The sequence below is a fragment of the Sitophilus oryzae genome, unplaced genomic scaffold (genome assembly GCF_002938485.1).
Source record: "Sitophilus oryzae breed Bouriz unplaced genomic scaffold, Soryzae_2.0 scaffold_357_pilon_pilon, whole genome shotgun sequence".
NCBI lineage: Eukaryota > Metazoa > Arthropoda > Insecta > Coleoptera > Curculionidae > Sitophilus > Sitophilus oryzae.
The window spans coordinates 1,004,516-1,029,260 of NW_022146926.1; the positions used below are offsets into that span (position 1 = coordinate 1,004,516).

The window sequence follows — 24,745 nt, forward strand, 5'->3', positions numbered from 1 at the left end:
GATTTTTTTCGTGCTATAATACGGTTAAAGAAATTATTTTTTTTTTAAAATCATGATTTTTTCGCAACCCTGGGTATCAGTATATAACCATTACACCTTCATTTATTAAAATATGTTCAATCTACGAAATTTTTCGGTGGGTTTATTTTAAATTTTATAATTAATCCAAACATTTAAATTATATATTTGATCCGATATTTCTTTGCATTAAATCTTATTGCATACATTGAAATACGATCAACGTGTTTAAATCGTATATCTTGTGCATTATAATCACGCTATTAATATCTATATTTCTTTGAAATAACGTTCGACTATAGTTCGTTTAATCATTGTGCGTGATAGAATCTCGAAGAAGCGTCTATTCAGGTCTAGACTTTGAAAAAGGAACAAGTTCGCAATCGACATAGGGGCCGAGGTAGAGAATAAATATATTCAAAGTTCAATCATTTTAAAAGGCGGTGCTGCAACAATGCAAGCATTAGAATGAAAGAAAAATAAAATGAATACTGATGGACGTCAAATGTCAACGACCTCGTACTGAAAGAATTAACACTGCCGACGATATGTCGTTACTTAACTTACTCATCAGGCAACGTCAAACATATTAAGCTTGATGTTGGTTTAAGACAGACTGTGCATTTAACCATTGGTGAAAGTTTAACAGTAAAGTCTGACCAACTAGACGGGGGACATTATCAAACAGCCAGACAACATCGTCAAATAATCAGAAAAAAACAATTTACTTTTGATTGATACTAAAAGAATTTCTGACTTTCATTGTTTTTTATTTATTTTAACGCACACTGTATCATTAGATATCACTGACCGTTATCAAGTGTAACTGAGTTAATAAAAGCGTGTGGTTGTCCACTGAGATTGACCGCATTTAGTTCAGTCATTGGGGATCAAAAAAGGGGCCTGCTAGGAAAAAAGTCCGAAAGTTTTGAAACTTTGCAGGTTTATAGGTTTTGGGGTCCCTAACTAAAATCCATAAAATGCACATTCCCAGACTTGCCGCCGGCGCCGCCATCTTGCCAAGATGGCGCCCAAAATCGGTATTTTGTGAATATCTCGAAAACTATGCGTTTTTCGCGAAAATTTGAGGAGAGCAAAATTAAAGAGAATAAAATTTCCTATAAAAAATGTTTTATGGAAATTTTGGCTGAAGTGAACCGTTTAGGCACAAAATCCCTGGAAATTTTACAATTTTGCGTAAAATATGATATATTATGTATAGTCGATTTTCCGAAATCAAATGTCGATTAGGGTTCACTAAAACTAGTTTTAGTTTAGTTTCTTCAATTTTGTCATGAAACAGTGGCGTTTCATTAATTCGCTCATTAATTTATGAATAATGAATTGTCGTGCTGGACAGCATTCATTGCGAACTTACCGCATCAGGTTCAGCATTGGTCTGGTTGTACCAAAGATGCCGAAGAATGGGGTTGGAAGAAAACAAAAACAGGCATTACTCCAGTCACAACGTTGGAAGATCCAGCTCCAAAATCCCTGGTTTAATCATTTGCTAATGATGCTAACGTGGTTAGCGAAACGCGCGTCCCCACAGTGGGGTATTTGACACAGATAGTTGATCGAAATTTTTTTATGTAGACCTTATATAAATTATTGCTAATTTCAATTAAAGAGGAAATAATATGAACAAAATAAAGGATAATTCGTCGATTCTAAAAAAAGAAAAATCACTGTTCCAGTGTTTCCACAGTCAGTGCCACTAATACCAGTAGTAATATCGCAACTAATACTACTAATGCTATGACTGATCCGCGAGCAATGCCCTTACCACTAAAGTCGCTACTAATGCCAAATTGTGTTATACTGTAATGGCACTAATGCGATCGCTTTGTACACAACAATTCCATCGCGGTTTACACCTCGCATTAGTATATCACTGATTGGCAAATTAGAGGAAACCAAGAATGTTTTTCTCATTTTATCAGCAAAGTCGCAAAAAGTCGCAGTATTTTATTTTACTGTATGAAAGTCCAATGTTTACTAAGTAAAACGTATATAATGATGAATTCTTCGAAATGCGCAACTAAATCTCTAAGTATAATAAAAATGTCACAAATTTAATCAAATTTTCTGAACGCCCAACTTTTAGTTGCAAAAAACATCGTTAGTATAGAGAATATCAAAATTAATAATACGTTTCTGTAGAATACATACCTGCAGCTTGCTGAGCCATATTCAATCAAAACAATAATATAAACGTAAAAAGAGCACAAGAACAAAAACAATTTATAATTTTAGACATAAAATTTAGCCATTTTCCTCTTATCTGTGAGAAGTAACAACTTGACGTTTCGTTGAAACAAATGAATGCAACTAAACACACCCATAGCAACGCCATTCATTGCAGACATGATTTAACTTATCATTTTTATCTTTTTTTGGGAAATCTTAAACACATTTGCTTTTTCGAATTTCGATCACCTTTTTCATGCTAATACCCCACCGTGGTCCAGTGCAAAAGTAAAAGTGTTTTGGTGTACCGTAGTGATTTAGTGTTTTATTTTGCTATTTTTAGGGTTTTTATATATATCTATATATATATATATATATATATATATATATATATATATATATATATATATATATATATATATATATAGTCTACGCGACTGACTAGTTGAGAAAATATTAAACAGGTGTCTTGGGGATGCAGTCTAATAAGAAGGCCGTTAGTTCAAGGAAAAACCCTTTATTGTTTAGTCAAGCTTTCGAGAATTCAGTTGTTCTCTTCTTCAGGACTCTTCTACAATTATAGTAATTAAATACAATTTCTATTCTTGTAAAAAACTATTAAAATGCAACTCACCAAAGTGGGATTATGGTAAAGTTTACAACATTGCTCAACAATCAAAAGAATCCTCATTTCTCAAATGCAGTAGTAAAAATCAACTTTTAAAATACACGTGAAAACTAACTACAAAAACTTTATAAAAAAACAATACAACGTGTATGTGAGTACAAAGTCAAAGCACGAAAATTGCATGTCAAAAATCTTAAAATAAAATAGCAATTAACTTTGCTTCATGAACGATATAATTATTTTATTGTAAATACTCAAAAGACAAAAGAAACGAATTAATTTTCAAGATTTTCTTTACAGTAAAGTGCGTTTTTGTTAGCACCGCCGATCGTTCACTAACGAACACCATAGTTTCAAAAAAGATAAAATATCTTACTCCTGATAAGTAAAAAAGGACAAACTTATGCATATAATAAAAAGAGTGAAAAATGAGTTGTTTCTCTTTCACTCTTTTTATTATATATGCAAGTTGTCCTTTATCGAAATGATATTTATCTTTAAGCTATGAATGAGTGATCGTCGTACGTCTTTTCACTATAACCAAAAATCTTGAAAAAATTAATTCGTTTCTTTGTCTTTGATAATAAAATATTATATCGTTCATGAAAAGATAAATGCCTATTTACAGAGCCTGACATCCTTATGCTGACTTTAAACTCACGCTTACACGTATTTTTATAAAGTTTTAACCAGTTGAATTTTTTCATGTATTTAAAAGTTGATTTACTACATTGAAAATGAGAGACTGCTGGTGAGGCCAGTAATGTTGTACTGACCACTGGTTACACAATCAGTTTTACTGGAATAGAAGGTTACATTTATACTACTGAAGAGTCCCTGAAAGAAAAGGCTAATAATCGAAGCTTAAACAATAAAGGGACTTTCGCTAACCTTTCAACATGTGCTTTCCTCTAGATACTGTTTAGTCTATATATATATATATATATATATATATATATATATATATATATATATATAACTATATATATATATATATATATATATATATATATATATAATATATATATAATATTTCGATTTGATTTATATATATATAATATTTCGACCTCAGAAACATGCCTATAAGTTTTTTTTCCCGAAAATTTTCTTTTTTGGAAATTCGGAATTTTTTTAAAAAAAATTTGGGAATCTTAATTTTTAGTGAGAACAAAAAAACATAATGTCTTCATAGTACGGCAACATAGGTAGTAGATTAAATTTATAGGAAAGAAAACCCAGAAAAGATCCAGTGGTTCTCAAAATTTAAGTGAAAAATCAATTTTTTTGAATTTTTGAAAGTCCTAAAAACTAAAAGGCGTTTCTATGGTAATATAATTTCGATTTCATTCATTGGCAGATCATTATAATTAATTCTGATTAACGTAGAATCAAGTTTTTGTATGAAGAATGCATTTTTCTCAAAATATCAATAATAAAAGTTTTTCCCCTTGTAAAGACAATCCAACTGTACAGGGTGGGTCAAATTCGACGCTTTTAAATGGAAACACCCTTTTCTATAGCAGATAGACGAAAACTAATATCGGTGTCTGGAGCTCAATTTTCATCAAAAACATGATGGTGAAAACCTCACATCAATATCTATTACCGTTTCGGAGTTACGGGGTGTTTTTCAAAAATGTGCATTTTTAACAAATCGCTGTAACTTTTTTGCTATGGAAAATTTTATATTTGTATAAAAACATTTCCAAAGCACCTTTTTACGTAGAATTAAATGGTTTAAGTATATTTTTTTTAAAATTAATAATTTAAGAGTTATCAACAGAAAATTTGATTTTTTATTTGGGACACCCTCTATATTTTTAATTAACTGAAAAGAATTTAAAATTACCTTTCCAAAAATATAGCACACTTGATATTTTGTTATAATTCCCGTCGAAAGACAAAGATCCCAGCCGTTGGCCGTCGAGGCCGCCTGACTTAGTGCCCATGGATCTATGGATGGATATATTTGCGGAAGAATAAAGGTTCCTTATTCTTCCGTATCATCTAGGCAAGAACTAGAAATACTTAGCAGTTATGAGAGGGTATCTTTCACCCCCACTGAGTTAATGCTTCCGCGAGAAATGTTCAAAAACTGCCCCGTCTGTCCATAACAGAAGACGGTCGATATGTCGAACACCTGTAGCAAAATTTCATGTCTTGGTTTGCTATTTATTTTTATTGTTATTAGATATAGTTTAAATGTGTTGATGTTGGTTAAATATATTTTAAATTGTCATAAAATTCTGCATCTCTCATAGCAAATGTTATTTTCGTTTTAATTGATGCTCACAGATAGAATTTTTTTGCATTACCGCCGGTGCCGTTCAAAGCCTACTTATTTAAAGCGGGCGAATTTTTATATACTCTATATCTCGAAGAGGAATCGAGCAAAATATCAAGTGTGTTATATTTTTGAAAAGGTAATTTTAAATTATTTTCAATAAATTAAAAATATACATGGTGTCCCATATAAAAAATCAAATTTTCTGTTGATAACTCTTAAATTATTAAATTAAAAAAAATCTACTTAAACCATTAAATTCTACGTAAAAAGGTGCTTTGGATATGTTTTCATAGAAATACAAAATTTTCCATAGCAAAAAAGTTACAGCGATTTGTTAAAAATGCATATTTTTGAAAAACACCCCGTAACTCTGAAACAGTAACAGATATCGATATGCGGTTTCACCATCATGTTTTTGACAAAAATTGAGCTCCAGACAACGATATTAGTTTTTGTCTATCTCCTACAGAAAAGGCTGTTTCCATTTAAAAGCGTCGAATTTAACCCACCCTGTACATATATTATAGATAAATAACCAGACCCTGCAAACTGAACGCTAGTCTTGCACAATATAAAAAAGATTATACTAAAATATGGACATTTTTCGCTCAAAATTATATCACGTTTGGAAAATTACATGAAATGGATAATGGATATAACATTACAAAACCAATAATCACGCATTGCGTCCAATATTGATTTTCTTTTGAGAAGTGTCATTAACCTTCTTCGCTATATCTACATTTTATGTTTGTACGTCTGGTTTCCTTTAAGAGCTACATAAAACAAGAAAAAAATAGCGGTTGGTTGTTTTTGCTTTATTACTAATGGGATTGGTAGTAAATACAATGGGTTGATGCGATCGTTACTCGTACATAACTGTAAACATGGCATACAGAGCGGACTAATGTAGTTGTAATAATGGGTGAACGTGAACAATATCCTCTATCTCCTTTTTGGGAATATATATATATTTTTTTAAATGCACTGGAGCCATCATCTTATCTTCTTATTATTAGGACTTAATTAATTGATTTGACTATTTTTTAATATGTATTTTCAAAATTATATTACAAAAGGCAGAAACACTCTGCATTATAACATCCTAGTCACTTCATCTAAGTGGTCTGTATTTTAAGGCATGCAACAGAGATAAATATAAAAAATGACAAAATAAAAAGCGGCATACAATGTTGCCGTTTTTTTTGTTTGGTTTGTTTTCATGTATACTACTGAAAAAATAATATAACTAAGCAAAAAATAAAATATACTCTATTACAACAACTGTAGTAAAATGAGTAACTAATTGTGAAAAATAAAAGTTCCAACCCTATAGATGCAACCTTTTTCACAAACTCTTACTTGTGCGGTTTGAAATTTTCATGCAAAATCCAGCAATACCGCATAGAAGAAATGTATCAAGTTAACTTTTATCTCTTTTTAATAACATTTGATTTTCCATTAAGCTGTCTACATCACTGTCTTACACGTTAAAATCCAGACCACGCAGTTTCGATGACCAGATATATCATTAAAAGAAAGAAAACACAAAGTTAAACATTTTTGCATTTGTTGCCCACCCAGTATATATGGTGGATGCCATTTTCGACCGTTTATTTCACATTTGCATTTTAGGCAGTATTGTTCTTCTCCCTTTTACAGAGTGGACTGGAATAAAATTTCTATTTTCCTCTATGTAAAAAGATAATTAGGTTAGGTTAGATTTGGATAGACAGGTAAAATTCACTTACACACCCTGTTGCTCTGTTGAATCTAGAGTCTAGTTGTTTTTCCGAAGATAACTGGAATAGGGTGGAACTTTTAATTTGGGCAACACTATCTTTGTGGGTACCATTGTTGGTATTGTCTGGACAAACGAATTAAGAATCCCAGTATTTCCAATTGTCTTCGGAACACTGAAAAAAAGGATCTCTCAGTCAAAATGAATATGACTTTGACCCAAAAGATTGGCGCTTTTCAATAGGGTCAAGAACGACGTTCCTTAGCCCAAAGCATCAAGTATCTTTTCATAAGCTTTAAAAAATTACTTTAGAGAATAGAAGAATCTATCTGTCCAAAGTATTTCACTCTTGACCCAAAATTAATATGCATAGAAGTTCTTGCTACAAGAACAATAGTCTCTTTGATTCATGCAAAAATTCTTGATTGAAAAGGGACATTTCTTGATTAAAGAGACACTTTTCTTAAACCAATAGCGAATACCATTGACTCAACTAAAATTTATTTTGATCTAAGAGAAGTCTATACATCATATACAGGCATATTACGAGGTATATTATTTTCTGATAAATTTAGGTTTTCCTAGTCTGTAGTTGGTGGTAGTTTGGGGTGGTTCATCACTCTACAAATTACAAAAAAATGTTACATCACGATTAATCAAAGTAAAGCAAACAAACTATTAAAATTATAAGCTTTGGTCACATTTTGAATTTTTTATTACGACGACTTGAAATTCTAAAATTTTTGTAATTATTTGGATAAAAAAATCGACACCTATATTCTTATTCTATCTATAGTCACGCATGCATTATCTAAAAGGTGCACTAGATAAATGTCTCTTACCTTCAAATATAGCAAATAAATGCTCTAATTTCCATTTTTTCGGAAACCCCTTTAAAGAATCCATATATCCTAAAATTTGTCCATAAAAAATGACAAATGCATGTTAATAACGATCACTAATTTGTTATACGATATGCGTTTAAAAAGCAAATTATGCAAAATTCCAAGTGGAAAATTCCAAGCAACAAAACCCGTGCGTACTATGATGTGGGACCTATGAAATGCGACGTGAGACTGCTCGGACTGCCGACTGATTGTATATACCGTCCTTCGTCATCGTCTTTGCGTGTCGTTATTATTTTTCATCAAAAGATTATTTAGCTATTGGAAAAACGTTCAGCTTCACGATTTAATTACGTCTCGTGATACTTAATTTGTTCATTTATTAACGAATCGTTGTAATTTTCCCTATAGCTTGAATTTTTTTAAGTGCAAGCTAGAAACACTTGCATTTTTGGTAAAAATAAGTGGAATTGAGTGGGTGTTCGATAGTGGTCGCGCTATTAGAACTCTTAATTCAAAAATCGATATCTCGAAATCTATTAGAAATAATAGATTGTAGTTTTTTCAAGAACTTTGTTAATATTTCTGCTGTATTTTCTTTGTAGACAGTATGTGAAAATCTTTATCAATAAAAAAATTACACGATTGCTGCAAATTGCTATGCTCTAAAAGTAAACGGATGTATTGTTTACAATTTTTGAACAAAAAAAACAACCTTATCGAATTTTTCTTATGGAAACATATTGTAAAATATCCCATCTTAAAAATAAAAAAAAGTTTCAATATCTAAAGTGGTTCTTGAGTTATGGCCTGTTATGTGTTAAAAAGTTGAGTTTTTCAATTATCGCGATTACTGACGTTTTCTCGTTATAAAAAAAATGACACCCTAACGATATCCTTATAATTCCATTTCAGATGTTCAGAAACATGTCTAATGATTTTATCTAGTTATCTCTTGAAAAAAGTCTTTTAAAAATTAGCGGTTTGCGATCGTGATTTTACTTTACTTCATAGGGAAAGGCGTATCGGCAACGCCGCAACAGCACCACATATGTAAATGCCGACCCAAAAGTAACAGTTGCCAGCACGGTATTTAAAATAGTATTTACTATAAAAAATGTCTGTGGAATATGGTGTGTAAAACCAATACCACAAATACCATAAAAACAGGAATTAGTCATAATTTTTGCAAATTAGTATTGGACGTTATTTTTACATTTTTAATGATATATGGCGGCGACAAAGATAATATTCGGTTTCGCATGGTCTGGTGAGTTCGTTGACCCTTTGCATGTTGGTCGAACAGATACACCAAGACGTGAAAAAAATCGACAATTTCATAACCTTTTCTAGACAGTATTTCACATAAATCATTTTCTGTTTTCATATTTCTTAAGTATTTACTAGATACAAAGCGGTCCAAAAAGATTGATATAGTTTAGATGGTCCCAAAATCAATGTTAGATTGCACTTAATCGAAAAATTCTTATAAAACATTTTCTGGTCTCACCAAAGATACATGTAAAATTGTATTAAAAATTCTAACCAACAATATATTTTCTGATTAACAACTTGTTGCATTATAAAAGCTTGCTGTTTTTATTTATTATTTTGAAAAATGCGACCAGAACAAAACCATTTTACAGATAGACCATTGTTGGTGGCCACGTTCTTGCTTTCATTATTTGGGTCATTCTCACAATTTGCTCGTTACACACTTAATCTGTAGAAATCTGCTTCTCGCTAACAATGGGACAATTATTGTTTGTGTAAAACAGTTCTTGGTAATGTCAAATTAGTGCATTGTGCATCGGACAGTTTATATTTGTTTTGTCTTGATTTACTAAATATTATATTGTTGCTGTAGCGAGTTTTATGATATGTAAAATCATTTTTATGATATTCAAGAACTTACTAAAGAATGTCAATTTTAAATATAAAATTTTATCCTTATTTCTGTAAGTTGGTGCTGTTTTTAAACGGTTTTATTTAGCTCGACCCGTACGGTATTTATTTATTTGTTTGGGTCAAAATTAGAAATTGAAATTTAAGTACCTTCCTGTTGTCAGATTGATCTGAAATTTGGTACATACCTTTAGTTCCGATGACAATACAATATAGTAATATCAATAACATTGTAAATCTAAGATGGCCGCCGGTACAAAATGGCGGATTTCATATTTTTCCACAACTCCCTCAATATGGGTATCAAATGAAAGGGCTACACTAGTAGAATACTGTGATTATGACAAAATTTAAAATCCAAGATGGACGTCGTTACAAAATGGCGTATTAGGTGAGGGCATGAGTAGTCGTGTCCAGAACAGTTGTGTCCAAGATTGTGTGACGTTAGAAGGACAGATAAAAAAAAGGTGATTAGATGTACCTACGTAGTTAGCGGTAGGTTTACCACTCAAGTTAAGGTAATAGGTTAAAACGTGCTGAGGACTGTATCGCATTAGGGTGGCTAAAAATGTAATGTCGCAAGCGTTTTCCCCTCAAGATTGGGTGCCTCTTGTTGTATATTATAGCCTTGCCCCTCTACTGGACCTCTGGGGGGGGGTCGACCGTTAAAATGTCCATTACTCGTGGGACTACATAGAAACAATAAATAAAAAAACAAACAAAAATAAAAACGAAACTGCTACACAACGAAAAGAAGGCTCGAAAAGGCGAAAGAAAAGTATAGAACAGAAACGTGCAAAAGAAAGTGAAAATGAAACCTATAGTCGACTACAGAAACGAAGAGAACGGTTAGCAACAGAAACACCTGAGCAACATGATGCCAGGTTAATAGCACAACGTGAGAGACAAAGGCAGCTGGTAGAGTCAGAAACACCTGAGCGTCATGAGTCCAAGCTAGCATCACAACGTGACAGACAGAGAGAGTTGTTAGCGGCAGAAACACCTGAGCGTCATGAGTCTAGGCTGGCATCACAACGAGAGAGACAAAGAGAGTTGTTAGCGTCAGAAACACATGAGTCATGAGTCTAGGCTAGCATCAGAACGCGACAGACAGAGAGAGTTGTTAGCGTCAGAAACACCTGAGCGTCAGATTGTAATAAATTATCAGGTAAAAAACCATGTAATAATGATGCACTAAATGAATTAAATAGAATGAGGAATATTCGGTAGGCATTTCCGTTAAGTACTAAAAACTAGAAAATAAAAAATCGGTAAAAAAACTTTTAAGTTAAACGGTTTTATCTTATATGCACTGAAAACTAGAAAATAATAATATCAAATTAGGTATTTTGAACTTCTAGTTCAGAAATATTTTAGTACTAGGCAGAATAGCTTTTAGGCATATTAGACTAAAATAAAAACGTGAGGCCCATTAACTATTGCTGTAATACTTTCTTCTATACTAAGTGTGGATTGCATCGACTTACTATAATCGTAACTGGAGATTTTGACAATCAATAACCAGCCGTGGCGGCTTCACCAGCGAACGCCGAGCTCATGATCTACCAAAGTATAAAGATATGCTTTGCCATAGGTAGGATTTCAGAGGGGCCCCACGTTTTTATTTTAGTCTAATATGCCTAAAAGCTATTCTGCCTAGTACTAAAATATTTCTGAACTAGAAGTTCAAAATACCTAATTGTTATTATTATTTTCTAGTTTTCAGTGCACATAAGATAAAACCGTTTAACTTAAAAGTTTTTTTACCGATTTATATATACAGGGTGACAATTTGAAAACGAACAGTATTTAATCTTGCCTCTACCGATTATACAAGGGGGACAATTTTTGAGGCATTTGTTGTCGTGTTACTTTCAAACCTTTGACCCCCAGGGCACCTACCCCTAAAATTTTAAATAGCAACCCCTATTTCTTTTACCATTTTTGTGTTTCTTATGGAATTCTACATAAACTGCATTATTTTTTTGAGAATTTTATAAGGAACACAAAAATGGTAAAAGAAATAGGGGTTGGCATTTAAAATTTTAGGGGTGTGTGCCCTGGGGGTCAAAAGGTTGAAAGTAACACAACAACAAATGCCTCAAAAATTGTCCCCCTTGATATGTAAATTGACGTATTTCACCAAATTTTCATGCTATCATCGGTAGAGGTAATATTAAATACGAAAATAAAGTGACCAGGCATATTCTTAAACTATGTTAGGCTCTTAAAAACTTTAAAAAAATGTTTGTAGTAGTATTAAAACGTAGTAGTTAAATTCAACTAAAGTTATATGAATATTCTTTCACAAAACGGTTACCTACACCTACCAAAGAGAGTTGATATTTTAAGGGTTTCGTTTGCCGGATATATTTAGATTTAAAGGTGGGTGAACAGGATTCGATACAACCAACGCAAACATGGTTGCGAATAATTACTATTCCAAAGATATTCCTTAACCTTTCACGAATATTGACAAATCTTAATATAGAAATTATCCAATATATCAATACAAATATTCGATAAAATATTTCGATAAAATATCTGATTAGATTTACTTTTAAAATTACTTAAAATTAATAATACATGTAACAAGTTACAGAGATTATGAAATCATCAAAATATATGTAAAGAGAATATGAAGAGAAATATCTATTCCTTCTAGTTTTCTGTTACTAATGTTTGCCTGTTTTGGTACGTTAGGTAACAATGCCAATCAAGTGCCTATATAAAATGTTTGTAATACAATTTTGTATACGAATTGTGTCTTAGCATTTGCTGGTGATGCTAATATGCTTAGCAAAAAGTGGGTTTAAAATTCAAAAAAGTATTTTGATGTATTGTGGATGATTTCTGTATTTATTTGTTTGACTCTTAATTAGTAATAGTGCAGATGATACCGACAAAGGCAATACCGAAATTAAGAGTCTCAACAGTTTCCAACTAACTACGGAAGTACTATACCTGCAAAGTAATACAGAAAATTATGTAGTTTCCATGTATATGTATACTCGTAGATCACTATTATTATCAAGGCCTGGTAAAGGATACAGAAAAGACAGAAGAAAATTGGGAAAATATTTAGGCAGCTCTTTCAGCCTCTTTCCTTTGTATTTTTTCCAATATACTTGTTCCCAATATGCAATCTTCCCTGCATAGGGATATTTTTTATTACTTATATTACAGGCTTATTTTATTAATTTATATTCTTGAATTGAACTCTAGCTAATTAAAGAAATACGCGTATGTACCTAATAAACAAATATAAAATTTAATTGTTAAGCAAAATGTTTTACACATGATGTCATGATTTGACATTGAAATTGTCTTGCTGATAATTTTAGCACATAGAACTTATGTATTTTTCTAATAAATTCGTGTTGTCTTGAATATTTTTCGCATAATTAATGTTAATATATTAAATTTCTATGTCAACAATAGACTCTTTACATCCTAAATTATTCTCAACAATTTTGAAAAAAAATAAAGATTTAATAATATTTTGAAATCAAAATTAAAACAAATCTTGGATGATAATTAAATATTATTTATTATAGCAAAAGGCAGTTGGCATCTTAAATTATTACTAAACAACTTTCATTTCAAAAATACAAAAATGGCATCAGATGTACGCACATGAATCTTCATACATAAATAAATAATTCATAGAACAAATCGCTTTAAATGAAATTAAATAATGAGTGATGTTTCATAGTTTAATATCAAAAAATACCATCTTCATTTTCAAGAAAATCATAAACAGACTAATCATAACAAAAACAAATCAACCTGATTTCTATGAAAACTTAAGAAATATTATTTTAAATTACAGTTTGTATAAGGGGGAGATTACAAAAATTTACATCACAGCTAATAAAATTAGAGAGATAAATTCAAAGAACCTTAGGAACATTTTAAAGATAAAATTAAAATAAATCATACATTTTAAGAAAAACAAATAAAAATTGTTCTTCCTGTAAATAACAAAAAGATGGAAAAACAGTCTTTGTAAAAGTAGTCTACAGGTCAGTTCATTATTAATTTACTACGTATGTTTTAAATATCTACATCTTTTATTCAGTATTTTATGAGCCTTCTCAAATTGACCTTATCTGCAATGACATTCGAAATATTCATTGTCAAAAAACTATTTAATGTTCTCATATAAAAATAACTACACTGGGATAATATTATGATATAAAAAGATTATTATAAAGCAGTCCCTCTCATTGAAAATAGCAAGCTTTTACAATTATTGTATTTCCGTTATGACAAATCGCACCGGAAGACTAATTACCCTAACTAAAAAAAGTCGGGACACCTCAAAAATTTCTATTTCTTTCTCTTTTGTTATGAATTGCATTTTCTAAGGGCTGTCTTTTTAATATGTAATGAGTTTGTAACTCTTCTATTTCTTTCTCCATTGCCGCATCTAGCAAATCGAACCTTTCCTTCAATTCCTCGTACGATAAATCTTTTAAAAAACTAAAGTCAGTATTCACAGGTTTAATTCGTTGTAATTTTACGTCTAGCGGCTCGGAAAAATCTGATTCCTCCTGTTGCTGAGACGGAACCACGTTATTCACCGCATAACCACCAGAAGTCGTTGCATTTTCTTGCTGATTTTCCTCAGATTCGGCTTGATCAAAATGTTCCAAAAATAACGGCTTATATTTTTTGGTTTCCTCGGATTTCATCGTCTTTTCACCATCTTCGTCGTCACTATTTATCACAACCATCGTGCCCAAGTCAGACTGAATAGTAACCATCGTACCTGTCTGACTGGGCGTTTTGCTTGGCACTAGAGTAGCGTCGTTTTCAGGAACTATATTTTTATTTTGGCCGCGAACGGAGATCTGAGAGTAACTTTGATTTTTCCGAATTTCGCAGGCTTCGGAGATCATCTGAGTTAGAGCTTGAGCTCCGCCAGATTTCTGAAGGAAGACGTGTTGGATCAGATCGGTGGCTGAAGCTCGATCACAAGGGTTCTTCACCAAACAGAGACTAACGAAATCGATAAATTCCGCGCTCCAACGGTCAGGATCACGAAATGACGGTGGAGGTTTGGTGGGGATCATAAACACAGCTCTCATGGGATGTATGTCGGCATAGGGTGGTTTTCCTTCTGCCATTTCAAGAGCTGTGATGCCAATACTCCAAATGTCAGCCACGCAATCGTATCCTATTTCGAGGATGATTTCTGGGGCCATCCAAAACGGAGACCCTATAACGGTGTTTCTTTTGGATATGGTTTCTGTTAATTGTCCAGCCACACCAAAATCTGCTAACTTGGCGTGACCGTCAGTGTTAAGTAAGATATTTCCAGCCTTAATGTCTCTGTGAATCTTCCTGTTGGAGTGCAAGTATTCCAGTCCTTTCAACGCGTCAGATAAAATAGTAGCTATCTCGCATTCACTCAAGGTCTTCTTTCTCAATCGAATAATATCGGAAACACTTCCAGCTCCACAATACTCCATGATAATCCACAGATCGGTGTTTTTAAAATAACTTCCGTAGTACCTAACGACGTAAGGACTATCACATTGTTGCATGATCGAGATCTCCTTGATGATCTCGTGAAGATCGGTATCCAAAGGCACTTGTTTTATGGCAACTACGTTATCAGATTCCTTATGCAACGCTTTATACACGCTTCCATAAGCACCCTCGCCGAGCTTACAGATAATGTCGAAAACTTCTTCGGGTTGTCTGGTCAGACTTTCCTCGCTCAACATTTTCAAATTGCTCGCCGACATTCTCATGAACTTTGAGAATTAATAGATTTCTGAACGCAGCTCGGTGGTGGATTTTAAGAAAGGGTTTATCTTGAGTTCATGCTTTTAGGTTTTCCGTCTGCCGTGTCCTCGAAGCTCCGGAAACCTAAAAAGATGAACTAAGACAATAAATCGGCTGTACAGTGTGTTGGTTGTTAGGCATTAGACTAAAGCATCAAACCTAATATATTGTTAGTGCAGTACTAATTATATCAAACCGGTAAAGTATTTGGTAAAACCAGAAACCCAAAGTTTTTGCTGCTCCAAAAAAAACACCACCAGCAATACTAGGATAGACATAGCTAGACATAGTTTTCAATAATAAATGGCTCACTATTACACGTTTTTGTCAACATTAGCCCACGGCCACACAGAAAGCGTTTTGCGTCTCAAGCATAGACTTAAAATAAAATATAGACTGAGCATCTCATTCATAAATAGCTGGAACATGCGGTCAGACACTGTCTTGTTATTGTTGTGTTATTGTTTTAGGTTATAACGAGTGGGACACGAGCGATAGATAGGTTGTCTCTGTCGTAACGGTCGTTCCCTGACGACTCTGCCGAGAAACACAACACTGTCTTTCGTTTCTCAAGTACACCTGAACTCTCCGTATCATAGCCGGGTAATTTTTTGATTTTAATGAAGCTATAATTAAATTAAAAATATATCGTATTTAAACTTTTTTATATTTTATTAAGATTTAGGACAGGTTTTTTAAATAAAAATTTAGAAAAAACAATTTAGAGTCCAAAAAGGATAAAAATAATAAAATACACGTTATAGAAGAAATTTTATAATCGAAATTACGTAATTTTTGAAATTAATAATAAATTATTAATTTTAGTCAAACATTTACAACCCCTAATATTAATCAAATCAGGATCTATTCCACAGATTTAATAGAATCGGCGACAGGGAGAGAAAAAAAAATATGATTGTTGTAATTTTTTTTCTGGTTAAGTGATGTCTTATTATGTAAATTAGAGAAAACATAAATCTGTTCCATTAAAGCAAGGAAGGTGATAAGGAAGTGGATAAAATAAAAACTACATTTATTTAACTCGGTACTGTCTTTATTATACCGGGTGCGTCCTAAAAGTGGCTCATCCCCCCATAATTTTTTTATATTTTCAAATAAAAAAACAAGATTTAGTATGTTAGTATATGAAATAAATTAGGATTGATTGACGCATTCAATTGTTTTTGGTCACTTCCTGTTTCACCGGAAATGACTATAACTTTTAATTTTTAAACGGCACCCTCGGTATATTTCTACTTTATTCGATAGAAAATGACACTCTGAATAGAATGACATATCATATGTCAACTTTTGACATTTTCGCATATGATTTAATTGTAATTGTAACACGCGGTTCATAACGACAATTTGACTCGAAATACCAAGTGTGTGGTATCAATATATTCATAAAAAATGCTTTTCCAAATATGCTAATGAGTCACCCTTGTTCCATTTGAAAAAATTGACATATGTATGATTAAAAATACGATTTGTACATCTTTTAACCGGCCTATACAAGACACGAAACCTATTAGACGATCAAAACTATTTTTCCAAGGCTCCTTGATTAAAACTTAGTGTTTTTAACAACACCATGGCACGCTGGATTAAAATTTAAAATACGATTTGTTTTTAAGCGACAATGTCAAAAGTTGGCTATGATATGTCATTCTATTCAGAGTGTCATATTTTATCGAATAAAGTAGCAATATACCGAGGGTGCCTTTAAAAATCAAAAGATGTAATCATTTCGGTGAAACAGGAAGAGACCAAAAACAATTGAATACGTCAATAAATCCTAATTTATGTCATATACCTACTAACATACAAATCTGTTTTTTTTTATCTGAAAAAATAAAAAAGTTTAAGGGGGTGAGCCACTTTTGAGACGACCCGGTATATTAAAAAATATTGTTTCATAATGTAATATCATTTTAAAATTCTTGTATGTTATTTTAGATTCTAAAGATAATTTTAGAATAAACCGGAATATATTTTTAATAAAAACATTATTAATTATTAACAGGGTTATAATTATGATTTTGTTACAATGTAATTACTTACATTGTAACAAACATTGTTTACTTACGTAAATAATGTAATGTAAGAGAAAAAAATTCAGATTTTACATTTTACTAAAATATTATCTAAAAAAGCGCCTTTCTACAACAACGCCACTGACTCCCAATGGGTAAATTAAGAGTTGCCTACCGGTCGAAAGTCGTTTCAAGACTTAAATGGATTATTTAAGTCAAATTTCTTGCAAATTTGGCACTGGCGAACCATATTTTATAGTTCTTGAACAGAAAATGTCAATAAAATAAACACTTAAGGACTACAAGCTAAGAAAATGCGTTAATACAGCCGGGGACATAGCGGCAACAAAGCTTTACCGCACACGTGCGACGCGTACTACAAGGTAATAAATGAATGAATAGGCTCCCTCGCTTCTAATCGGTGTTGTCATATTGTAAAGAACTTATCCTTTTTAAACAGTATCCGACTTATAATTTAGTAGTATAAGGACTATTTAATACATCTATGGAATATTAAAACCTACTTTATTAAACTGTAGTATTAATATCTCAATATATGTGTGTAACAAGAAAAAAAATATTGATAATATTAAAGACGTGACAACATAGGCTGGATGAGGAAGGCTCGGTCGACTGTACCCAGAAGTAAACATGTATACAAAAAAGATTGTTTGACCGCTTTGAGATGTAAATAGTGTAGTCTATATTTTATTTTAAGTCTATGGTCTCAAGCGGTTTTTGTGATTTTACCGTTTTAAGGGCTTTTTTCGATTTGTGTCCATTAAGAACACGCAAAAGACGCGCCAGGTCTGCAGTTTTTATCAATATGTCAATTAGTATCGTCGCAAGCTCGTGGATTCCCGGCCCGTCCAACAATCAATCCTGTGAGAAAGAGATAGGCGAGATCGGCGCCGTTAGCGTTGAAGAGACGAAGATAAAAGATGCTGGGATTGAATTGTGGACGGGCCGGGGCATATATTCGGAGAAAAACACAATCTACTGCTAGTCCCAGTGGTGTGTGTAAAAATAATAATTATTATTTACCATTTATTTTACGAATTTTAGTTTATATGTGTATAGTTTTTTTTATGTAGTGTTTTATGTGTTGTGTGTGTGTTTTATGTGTTGTGTGTGTGTTTAGTACTTATAATAAATAATTATAATTATATAATAAAATAGTAAATATGTCTAGTTGCTAATGCAATTTTAGGACCTGATTTATGAATCATTTTGGAGTGAAACTTATTTACGCGCGCTGGGAGTAAAAATTCAAGGCCGTGACACACGAGCTCGTTGTAACGAAACGTGTTAACGGCTTAGAAATTCGTAGTGACGCGACGTCTATTTGTGAGCAGTCCACGTGTTTATCAAAAATATTGATATTTTAATACAAATTTTGTAAAAGTGAATCAAATTATTACGCGTAAAAAAACATTTGTTACACGTAAAAATACATTTTTATTATTTTACGCGAATAAAACTGTTTTTTACGCGTATAAAACTATTTGTTGCTGGTAGAAAACTATATTTTACGCGTATAAAACTATTTGTTACTGGTAGAAAACTATTTTTTACGCGTAAAAAACTATTTGTTACGTGTAAAAATCTATTTGTTACACGTAAAAAACTTTCTTTTTACGCGTCAAAAACTTATTGTTTCTGGTAGAAAACCTTTCTTACGCAAAAAAAATACGTGTAAAAAACTATTTGTTACACGTAAAAAACTAATTTTAACGCGTCAAAAACTTATTGTTTCTGGTATAAAAACTTTTTTACACAAAAAAAAATTTACGTGTAAAAAACTATTTGTTACACGAAAAAAATTATTTTTATACGCGTCAAAAACTTATTGTTTCTGATACAAAACCTTTTGTTACTCAAAAAAATATATTTTTTACGTGTAAAAAACTATTTGTTACACGTAAAAAACTATTTTTTACGCGTCAAAAACTATTTGTTTCTCTTAAAAAAACCTTTTTTACGCAGAAAAAAAACACTTTTTGCGCATAAAAAACTATTTTTTACGCGTAAGAAAATATTCCTATAATTTATTACTTTTTCAACATTTCAACCTACACTTTTTCAAATATTTCCTTCAAATTTCCAAAACAGTAGATGTTCTTTATAAAAATATTTTTATATAATACCCTAAAATGAAAAAAAAATGTATACTATTTAATTTATTTTTATTGTATTATTAAACATAACGTCCGCCTATGACGGGGTCTCATCTTAGAAAACGCTAAAGACGCTACAGAAAACAAACTGATTTGTTTTCATTTGCGTTTTTTGCGACACACGCCGAACGCTACACGCTTTTGGTGTGGCCACTCCTATATAATCCAGTTATTTTGTTTTAGTCGCTAAAGATGCTTCACGCTAAAAACGCAAAAAACGCTTTCTGTGTGGCCGTGCACTTAGGTAGGTATTTCTTGGTTTTTATTTATTATCAAAAACCCTGGCAGATAAAAAAACTATAAAATATGTAGAACATACAGGTATTAATAGTATAGTACGATACAGTAGACTGTCCAAAAAATCCTATAATGGGAGCAAGAAAATTTGTCAGAAGTTAGATTTACAGATATACAAATATGCCTAACGAACAAAAAATGCTTAATGTTTCGGAAAGTTTATCTCTTTCCGTCGTCGCCGGAAGCAAAAAAAAATACAAAGAATAAAGAAAAAAATTATTTAAAATATTTAAATTCAACTATTCGAGAACCTTTAGTTTTTTAAAACGTCTACAAAAACCGTTGACGTTCTGTTAAAATGACATTATATCAAGTTAAACTTCGAAATTAACAATTACTACCTGATAACATTACTTAACAAGGTAAAACCAAAAAACCCCAAACTTTCTGTATGATTATTTTTAATTTTTACGTATGTTATGTTTAGTGATGTGCAGGCAGGGTTAGGAAAACTACATATTACTTTTAAAAACTACATAAACTACATTACATGTAGTTAATGTAGTTTATGTAGAGGGTGTAGTTTATGTAACCTATGTACGTAACTTTCAAATATCAAAGGTTTGAGGTGAGGTTATAATAAGTTGAAGCTTTAAAAACACATAATGTATTTAAGAAAACAGAAGAAATATGGCTTTAAATATAATATTTACATCATATTATCTCTATTACACCTCATACAAATGAAAATGATTCATAATATCAATACATAGTTTATTAACGTAGTTTTCATGTAGTTAATGAACGCCGTAGTTTTTGAAGAAAAACTACACGTAGTTAATCAAGTAAATTACGTCTTAATTAACTACTTCCGAACCCTGTGTGCAGGTCGGAACGTGCCTCAGGGAACGTGCCCATGTTCCGGGAACGTTCCTCTAAAGTCGGGAAAGTTGTATTTTGATGCGAGTTGTAATATTCCTCGGAACATTCCCCACTTTTCGGGAACTTTTCTTAAATTTAGGGAAAGTAATCAAAACATTGGAAAAGTTGTGAACAGGCCACGCCCCAAATAAAAAGAAGAAGAGAAACTAGGTTATAAACATAACCTAAATTTGTTTCTTTTATCGACTTGTGCTGCTTCTGTTGTTATTTATATATTATTTTGTTGTTATTAAATATATTTTGAAAGTTATATTTTCTTAACTTTATCACTTTTCTGCTTTGGGGAATATTTCCGGGAACCTTCCCGAAAAGTTTCCAATTTTTCATAACATTAAAATTGTTTCCATTTCCATCACTATCCCGATTTGGGGAACGTTCCTGGAAACGATCCTTCTTATTGTTTCCGAAACGCCTCGTATATATGGAATTGTAAGTTGTATGTATTGTGTATTGTTATCATTGTGTCTATGATTTGGAGTTTGTATTTCGTTTAATGTTTTGTGAATAAAATATTGTGGATAGTCATTTTTTATTAATATATTTTTTATGTGGTTTATATCTCTGTTTAGTGAAATGTCGTCGGTATATATTTTTTTTGCCCTATCATATAAACTTTTTGTTTTAAACACCTTTTTTACACTTTTATTATTACAGATTAGATGTGACTGTGTATCATGAATAACTAAAATCGGTATTTCTCTGGTAATTCCATCTAAGTTCACAGATTTTTTTAATTCTGTAAACTTTGGCTATTATAGAAGAGAATATTTTTTTAAGTTATGACACTGAACTGGTCAACAATAAACAATTAACGTATGACATGTATTTAAATTTCTTCTGGCATCCTGTTATTAACTTTTAAATAAAACGATCATAGCGTTAAAAATATCAGTTCAACGGTCCACGTACCTTCTTAATTAAGCCGAACAATTTAAAAAAAATATATGGTAAGCCTTCAAAGGCAATAAACACTGCACCTCTGTATGGTCGGTGTGCTATGCCATAATGTTGTGTAATAAACAACTTTCTGCTGGAAGCAAAAGATGAGATCATCTTCAGTAATACCAGTTTGATAACAAAGCAACAGAAAACGGTTATGGGCGTATAACAGCAAGGTTTTTTTATTTGGTTCAAATAACAGAACAACACTTTTATTAGCAATCATAGTTAAAAAGTCCAAGAGATGTATATTAATCTACTTGGTCGTCCATTTAAATGTCTTTAATCGCATTACAACTCAATCGTTAAAGAACAAATGATAAATCTGTGAAATATAAATTTACTATTAATTGCATTTCAGTAACGGCGTTTCCATGCCAAAAAGATTAAATTCATTGAAGGAAAAAACTTCCAAACAATTAAAATAAATCGCTAATGGCAGTTTTTGCTAAATGTTAGAAAAAGAAATAAATTTACAGCTATCGTACGGTCGTTGGCCGGTTAAATGGAATGTTGAGGCATGACATTGGTCACTCATTGTTTCATTGCTTGTTCTAATAATTAGTCCTTTTGAAAAATCATATCGGAGAAGAACAAATAAAACTTGGTAATGTAATAGTATTTGATAAATTATGAGTAGTCATTATCTCGAGTTTTCGAAGTGCAACAAGGGGCCAAAGATTAATCAATTGCCTGAAAAAAATATTTCTGAACGAACTGACAATCTTTTAATTCGACTCATGAATTAATTATCATTCAAATGAATTAATTTTAAACTAAATGTTTCGTTCAGATCCTATCTTAAAACGTTCAGAAGAATAAAAATGACGATCCGACACACCCTAACGTCAAAATTGACACTGACGCTTTGATTAAAAAACGTTAAAATTTTTATTATTTGGCGGCCTCAATTAACGTACTAAACATGAACAACTCGTTTACTCACCGTTTATTTGTGCCTAATCCTGAAAGTTTGCCGGTAAGAAACCACTTGGAGTGTTGATAAAGAGCGACGCGACACTGTCCAAAAAAATTACACTGATAAACCTGGTAAATGTCACTGAAAGATTAAACTACGCCCCATCAAGCGCTTCAAATGCCTGTTTTATACGTCGTTCATAAATAAATATCTCAAAGGTTGCAACGGAATGTGTTTTAAAATAAGTTTATGTTATTTAAAATCGGTTAAAGTAAAGTTTAATGTCACAAAACACGTACCCTCGACGCTTTCATCCACACTCTCCGAATATCTTTCCAGTTCGACATCGAAATTCAACACGCCTCAAACCTCAGGCAACAGCGCAAGACCGAAATGAAATCCATTAATGAACAAAATGGCCGAATTGAAATCTCGACCTTATGACTCATGTACGAAGGGAACGTTTTGCTGCATTTTTACAGGTTAGAAACACTAGCGCTAAGCGTAAAAAATATCAACTAAAATCGACATTTTCTGACGTTTTTCTAGATCGTTATGTGGGGGTTGTTTTAAAAATCAAAAAAATCAGGTAAAAAGTGCATTTTTTTAGAAAAAAAATGTTTCGGAAAAAAATCTATGATATAAAAATTCGTATTTTTTTTAGAACTCTTTAATGGGTCGACGAAGTAGGTCAAAATCTCCTTATGGAATTGCCAGAAGACGGGATAGAGAAAGGGATAAAGAAAGGGACAGGGACAGGGAGAGAGATAGAGACAAGGAACGACACAGAAGGAAAAGGTCTAGAGATAGGTCGAGGGAAAGGGAGAGAAGACGTCACTCGCACGAAAGACGGAGATTTTCCCGTTCCAGATCAAGAAGTCGATCTCGGTCTTTGGACAAAAGGGGTAAATTACTTCCAGAAAGGCCCGCGGTAACGGCTGCTGATTTAGAAGGTAAAAGCCAGGATGAACAAGAAATGATGAAGCTTATGGGATTTTGCAGTTTTGACACAACAAAAGGGAAAAAAGTTGAAGGGAATGATGTTGGAGGTGTTCATGTCATATTAAAAAGAAAATATAGACAATACATGAATAGAAAAGGTGGTTTTAACAGGCCATTGGATTTTGTTGCATAGGATCATCATGGGAGTAATTTTCCATATAATGAACAACCACTACTTACCTCAACTTTGGATTTATACTGCAGAAATGATCTGGTAAATATTGAGATAACCTACATGATTAGTTGGGCATTGTGAATCTATTGGAAAGTAGGTACCTTTTATATAGTTGTTAATTTTGTTGCAGACTATTGTTATTTTCATTTCTTGAAAACTAATTTGATGATACTTGAGCTAGGGAATAATGTTATATGAATTTTATACACATAAAAGTTTTGTTCGACTTATTTGTGGCTGCAGCAATCGATACAGTTGTTCGAAACTGTAGCATCTAGAGGAATTGATTTTGAAATTATGTTTAAATTTGCAGTGTAACTTCCTTTTACTAAGTATTGTTTTTAAACAATACCATTTCTATACCTCACATTTTATTCAGGTTTCCACATATTGTTAAAATTTCTGTATATATGCAATAGACACGGGTTGTTCAGTTGTATTTTTTCACACACATTTTATTTCTACCCTAATAATGTTAGTACCTATAGGTTTATAGATTTAACAATTATTTGTAATTTTATAAATAACTAAATATACAGATAATTTGTTTTGTATGAGTTTTTTCTTTACTGTGCCTTCTATATGGAAATTTCTTTTAATTTCTCTCTCTGAGAAGTATTTTTAAAATATAATAAAATGAACTGTATAAAGAGAATATAATCCATTGGTCATGTAAATTGAGCACAAATTGATTTTTCATTTACCTTATGTTACTATTTATAAAAAGAATAAAAATAAATTTCATGAAAATTAAATCACCGGTAATTACCAAATCACCTAAAGTTGATATTTTCGAAATTATTTTTTAATAAAGTGTTTTTTTAAATATAATTTATGAAGGAAATAATTATTGGGCATTTTTGTTTTGATTTTCTTTGTTACATTAATTTGTCTACTACTTCATAGAT

At 31.8% G+C, this 24,745-nt stretch overlaps 2 protein-coding genes and 1 pseudogene across 5 annotated transcripts in view; 1 reads left to right on the forward strand and 2 right to left on the reverse strand.

The window, feature by feature from the left end:
• Positions 1-23,050, reverse strand: part of LOC115884782 (protein hu-li tai shao) — a 128,171-nt gene extending 105,121 nt beyond the window's left edge. For 3 of the 4 annotated variants that reach the window (XM_030903462.1, XM_030903461.1, XM_030903460.1), the window contains exon 1: positions 22,688-23,044. The gene's annotated coding sequence lies outside the window, so the exon portion shown is untranslated. Of the gene's footprint in view, positions 1-22,687 lie in introns of all 4 variants that reach the window. The other variant, XM_030903457.1, reaches the window with a different exon arrangement.
• On the reverse strand, positions 13,937-15,370 carry LOC115884768 (annotated as a pseudogene).
• Positions 23,051-23,106: 56 nt separating the features above from the next.
• LOC115884783 (U4/U6.U5 small nuclear ribonucleoprotein 27 kDa protein) lies at positions 23,107-24,389 on the forward strand. Its single transcript, XM_030903463.1, has 2 exons — positions 23,107-23,249; positions 23,325-24,389. The coding sequence occupies exon 2, from the start codon at positions 23,334-23,336 to the stop codon at positions 23,793-23,795; it is 462 nt and encodes a 153-aa protein (XP_030759323.1). The 5' UTR covers positions 23,107-23,249; positions 23,325-23,333; the 3' UTR covers positions 23,796-24,389.
• Positions 24,390-24,745: the final 356 nt, after the last annotated feature.